At 51.8% G+C, this 5,906-nt stretch overlaps 1 protein-coding gene across 1 annotated transcript; it reads right to left on the bottom strand.

The window, feature by feature from the left end:
- Positions 1–535: 535 nt before the first annotated feature.
- LOC115320730 lies at positions 536–1,959 on the bottom strand. The gene is made up of 2 exons (XM_040221450.1): positions 1,953–1,959; positions 536–1,808 (listed from the first exon to the last, which is right to left on the bottom strand). Exons 1-2 carry the CDS (start codon positions 1,957–1,959, stop codon positions 577–579), a joined length of 1,239 nt encoding a protein of 412 aa, XP_040077384.1. The 3' UTR covers positions 536–576.
- Positions 1,960–5,906: the final 3,947 nt, after the last annotated feature.

Here is a 5,906-nt window from a genome sequence, read left to right as displayed (position 1 = left end):
TGTCGCACTGGCCACGCTCGCGCTTATGTAGAAACGGGGTATAGATACATCCACAAGCTCGCGTCCGCAGCTTCGAAAGCATTGCAAAATGTGAACTTTGTGCGAAACAAGGCATGACACGAGCAGCAGCTGGTTGTTTTGAACGACGCTTACTTCCACGGCACGGGCGTCCGTGCATGCCAAGTCGGCAGTGTTGTGCTCGCTATTACATCGCTCGCGCTTACGGTTTTATGGAGTGCATAAGCCCCTCTCAACAGCTGTCAATTTGCATTCTGGTGAGCTTTATACAAAGCACCTACCTCGAATAACTTTGCGGCTCCGATCGGGTTGAATCGTTTCGACCGACTCGGTGAAGCAAGATCTTCCTTCGAGGTTGACTTTCCATTCCAAAGGGACACTGAAAAGCTCTCCGGCTGACTTTTCCTCAGGTACAGCAGCGCGTCAGCTATGGCGTAGCAACATCTTGGGAAAGTAGTGGCGGTCGGAAGTCTAAAACCGAAAGCAGGATGTGAAGTGACTTGACTGGCCAGGGAGGAATAAACGTCTTTATTTGTCTTCAAAAGCTAGCCCATCTGGCTAGGGGAGGCCGAAAGCCCCACCCGGGGTAAGGGTGCAGGGGGCCCGGTTGCGGACCTGCCTGTCCCTCAGTTCCCGAGCCTTCTGAACGGCCCTTCGCTGTCCTTCCAGTGTTGTATCCTTGACTCCGGCGTCCAACATCTCAGGCAACGTTCCAGGCGCGCCTACCGGACTGCAGTCCCACAACACGTGCATGACCGTAGCCTTTTCCCCACATATAACACACGCATCCGATCTGTACACGTCCGGAGCCACATACCGGCCCAACACCGGCGTGAAGATGCATTTCACTTGAAGCTGCCTTAGAAGGACGGCTTCCTCTCTGCTTAGGTTCTCGTGCGGAGGGGGATACACCCGCCGCGCTTCTCGTTTCGCTCGTAATACTTCCCCGTAGCCCACCGGAGCGAACACCGCCGCCCCACCGAAATCCCGGCCTAATAACTCTCGGGCCATTCGGTCAGGAGCGACATTGCCGCCCATGTGCGCAGGGGTCCACACCACTTCCACCTCGTTACGAGGTTTGCACAGCTTGGCGACTAGAGGCGGAACACGACCGCGCGCGTACCCCCTCACCGCAGTCATCGAATCGCTTAGCACTGCTTTAACTCCTGGCAGGGAAACCGCTAGGCTTATGGCAATTCCTTCTGTTACACAAACATCTCCGCCCCTAACACTCAGGGCCGTCTTGATTTCCCCGGTGGCCAGATCCGTGACAACCGCCACCCCAACTCCATCACGTACAGCTGCATCAACACAGACCGCTCCTCCAGATTTCAAGAACAGTCGCTCCAGAGCTTGCGCTCTGGCCGCACGACGCCCAGCGTCCCTCGTGGGGTGCATGTGTCTCGGGATCGGGCGCACTTTCACACATCTCATGGTCTCATTGGGTAACTCAGCTAGTCCGGTGTTTCCACGACTTACGCCGACTCGGGCGAGAATTTCTCGTCCAGCTGCAGTACCGGCAAGCCTTAACTCCTGAGCTTCTCGGTGTGCCTCAATCATCTCGGTCACCGAGTTATGCACCCCAAGGGCGTCCAGGTCGGCGTTATGCGTGAAAGAGAGCACCCCCAAACCGGCTCTGCAAGCTTTCCGCACCATCGCATCCAGCTTGTTTAGCTCGGCCTTCCACCATTTGAGATATGGCCCTACATACATGATATGCAAAAGTGTGCGCGGAGGCTTGTTCAAAGAATGGCGCCAGTTTTCCGAGGATAAAGAGGCTTTACAAAGACCTGAGATGTGGCGCCGTCTAGGGATAGTGCGTCCAAAGCAGACGACGACGTCGTTTGCTTTCAATCGAGTCTTGGGGTTCCTGCCGAGAGAAGGCGCCCCCTGCCCGACTCTCGCTTAAAGAGAGTGTTCAACCGATCGATCACTCGTCATTGGTTAATCCAGTGATCTCCCGCATCCCCGCTTGGTCGCTGCAGCGCGAGTGCGGCCACCGGACGGCCATCTTGCATCTCGAAAAATCGCGTTTTTGGAGCGTTGCGGAGTCTGGCAGCAGCGTGCTGAAAACACATTTTCTACTCGTTTGTCGTCATTCGCCGAAGAAGTTCTTTAAATTTTCTGTGTAAGCCGTGATACTTGCCGTTGGGAACACGTGTAATTGGTTGCGGAAGCGCGTAGCCGCAGGAAAAAGGCACAACGCGTCGAAAGCAAGTTTGGCCGGTCTCACGGCGTGATCAGAGGTTCCTTTGCATGCCAAAGCGCTCTCTCTGCTTTTGCGCCAGTGGCGTAGCCAGGAATATTTTTCGGGAGGGGCTGAGGTGGCTGGGGAGGTCCATGACTTGGTGTGCGGAGAGGGGGAGGGGGTCAAAATGCATGCGTATATTTTAGGGTCGGCCGGATTTCCGGGGGGGGGGGGGATATGCCCTCCCCCCGACTACGCCCCTGCTTTGCACGCTTGGATACCGATCAAGATTCGACACCGTGTGGATGTGTTTTGGGAGTGCAATGTGCGTGAAGCCGTATGTGCCTACGGAGCAGTTTTTTATGTTACTCTGACGAAGGTATTTGTAACTTGCGGCGCTCACGGGCCTGAAACGAGCTTGATCCAGCGTCCAGTGGCGACGGAAGAGGGGGAAAGTTAGGTGTTTTTTCCGCCGTTAGATGGTTTACAGAATACCGTGCACAACAGCTCCTCATCACTGATTAGTGCTGGCTCAATATTAACCTACAGCAGCATGTCTAAAAACAATTAGTTAATTTTGCAGTTCTTGGTTTCCCAACGATTTTTATAACACTGAAGAAATACTTGTCTTTTAATAACAATATCTTTTCCTCGTAGCTTTATCTTTGGCAGTTGCGTCTGCTGATCGACAGTTCACTGGATTTTGCATTACCAAAAGCAGCAAAGAAAAAGATAAAGCGAAACAAATAGCAAATGAAAACACATCCTTATAAACTATGTGACTACGTTAAAAATGCAGAGCTACTTTTCAAGCGACAATGAGTCGGCGAGAAGAGATTACTATGGCGCATGTTATTTCTAGCGCTCGAGACATGAACTCGAAGCCGGTTGCCTGCGGGCCGCGTCTCAGCGAGTCGCGGGACGGATGCGTCCCGCAGGCAGCGTGTTTGAGACCTCTTACATAGGGCCTCTACTTTTGATAGATAATAGAATACAGCAACAGCTGTTGGTTACAGAGACGCCTTGTAGTAGCACTACGCTCAAAGAAGAGGAGGAAAGAAGGAGGGAGAGGAGGATCAGAAAGCGAGAGGGAGTAAGGGGGTAAGGAGGAGAGCCAGGGAGGTCTGGAAGTTCCCCCCGGGGATTTGTTGTAGGCACTTTACTGTGAAATTACGTGAGGTCCGGGAGGTCCCCCGGCGATTTGTTGTAGGTACTTTGTTGTGGGAACTCTTTTCCCGTGATATGGGCGTTCTAGCGGATTTAGAAGCACCGTTTCTGGATTTGTCGCGAGCGGGTGCAAAATCAATTAAGGGGGTCAATATTTTTATTACCTTCAACTGGGCGCACAGTTGCGATTTGTACGCGGAATAGCAGCAGCCCTTTTAATATAGGTTGGGGGAATTCATTTTTACCGAGGATTGGTCCAATCCCAGATAAACTATAATTCACGTTGGGAAATAAACTAACACAACAACCCAAATTCAAAATGAAAAAAAAAAAAAAAAGCTACACGAAATTAAAACCATGAATGTATTACGTTTTTGAAAATCTGGGAAATGGGCCCAATATGAAGAGCGCGCGATTTTTGCTCCTGTGCTCCTGAGGGTAAAAATAAGTGTTGATTTCAATGAGTATAGAAATTAACACACTTTTGTTTTTGTTAGTTAAAAATGAAAGACGCTCACAACACCCTGTAACGCCGAATTAGAGCGCAGCTCTTGAGGAGAGGAGGGAGGGGTACTGAAGGGAGAATATACCACTTCTCCCTACTCCTCCTCATCCTCCCTGCTGCTAATCCTCCCCTCCTTCCTCCTCTTAATCCTCCTCCTCGTCCTCCTCCTCCCCTCCTCCTCCCCCTGCTCGCCCTCACCTCAACCCTCCAGCTCGTCCCCACCTTTCATCCTCCCCCTCCCCTCCTCCTCTCCTCTTCCCTTCTCTTCCCCCTTCTCCCCATCCTCCTCCTCCTCCCCCTCCCATTCCCCTGCACCTTCGCCTCACTGTCGTCCTCCTCGCCTCCCCCTACCTCTCCTCCTCGCCTCCCCCTCGTCCCCCTCCCCTTCCCTCACCCGCGCGTTGCATCATGGGAAATGTACCATAATGCACCGCGCGGGACCCTCGTGACATCACGCGTGACTTCACGAGGGTCCCTCGGATTGCATTATGGGACATTTCCCATAATGCACCACGCGGTTACGCCGACGGCGACGGCGACGGCGACGGCGCCGACGCTCAAGCCGGAAGCAAGGCGCCTTAAGAGCCTGCGCTATAATATCAACTCAAAAGAAACTAATTCCATCGCATCCCCCGAGTCCTCTAAGGCAGTGATTTTCAACCATCGATGTTTCGCGGACTCCTTGTGGATCGGCGAAAGTAAAAGAGGACCGCGTTGGTGTTCAGGGGGAGGGAAAGGTATATGTTAATTATGACAGTGAGTTAATAAGTTGATACAACTAAGGGCTAGTGTGAGTAGACCCCTCTCGTTGGCGTACTCACCAGAAAATTCACCCGAAAATCGGGACGTTTCTTCTCAATCTGAAAAAAAAAAAAATATACATCTATTATTGTCGGTCTTGACTGAGGAGGCAGGAATTCGCGAACCCATAAATGCCTTTGCAAACCCCAAAGGGTCCGCGGACCTCCATTTGAGAACAACTGCTGTAATTCGGGCATCGGGCTATGACATCGAGGACACGGAGGAATTCATTGCCGCGAATAGGAGTCGCTGATCGACTTTTACCACAGTCAGTTCAGGTACGTATGCAGCGTCCGCAGCGTTTGCAGCGTCGCAACAGTCCGCCATTGCACCCACTTTCCTTCTCGCAGCACGAAACTCTGGTGCGGTCATTGACACTGCGCCCAGTTTGTCCGATGTAGCACTTCCTACATGACAGCGGAATGTCGTAAACAACAGCGCTTTCACATGGGGCGTATTGAGTACTATGTGCGGTGCCGCACGCGTTCTTTTTGTTGTTGGCCTCACCGTTAACCTTGCGGCACATGTCAAATGCCTTGTTGGGAGCTGAGAAAACGACTTGTATTCCATGTCGGGCAGCGACCTTTTTCAGGCGATATGTAACCTCGTGGATATATGGCAACGCCACTAGAAGTTTAAAAGGCTTCTTTTTTGAGGGTTGTGGAGTCTTTATTGGTTTGCGTCGTACTTGCTTGCAGACGTTTTCACAAACAGTTACCAGGGCCCGTTTGCTTGAAGCGCTAACCGCGGCTAAAGTTAGCCGCAGTACCTAGGAGAGGAATTTTGAAATCACGTGACTGGCTTGGTGGGGATGCGGGGACACATGGCGGTGCCCCGGTGAGTGAGCGCCGCTCGCTTTAAAACTAATACGTCGTTGTATCTGCAATATCGAGCGCGTTAGTCAGCAAACGAATGGTGCAGGAGGCTTTCGCTTTACCTTACCTCACTTAAATCGCAAAGCATGAACAATGACCACGCCGAATGTTTTAGATAGTCCTTCGATTCTGGCCATTCCTAAGCCTAAACGAACGTGATAATTGTCGGCATGGCAACGTCTTTGGAAAGTAGATTGCTTGACTCAATCGGCCGGGTGTTGATGCACACAAAAGGAGAGAGCGTCCCAAGATACCTTTTTTTTAAATTTCTAAAGCACCGAGGTGCATGCTACGAGTGTAGTTACACGCGTTGTACGTGCTGGCGTCTGCAGTAGTAATTGTTCTAAAGCAA

This window comes from Ixodes scapularis, unplaced genomic scaffold (genome assembly GCF_016920785.2).
Source record: "Ixodes scapularis isolate PalLabHiFi unplaced genomic scaffold, ASM1692078v2 PGA_scaffold11__112_contigs__length_91849675, whole genome shotgun sequence".
In the NCBI taxonomy this organism is placed as follows: domain Eukaryota; kingdom Metazoa; phylum Arthropoda; class Arachnida; order Ixodida; family Ixodidae; genus Ixodes; species Ixodes scapularis.
This window is presented reverse-complemented; position numbering and strand designations above follow the sequence as displayed.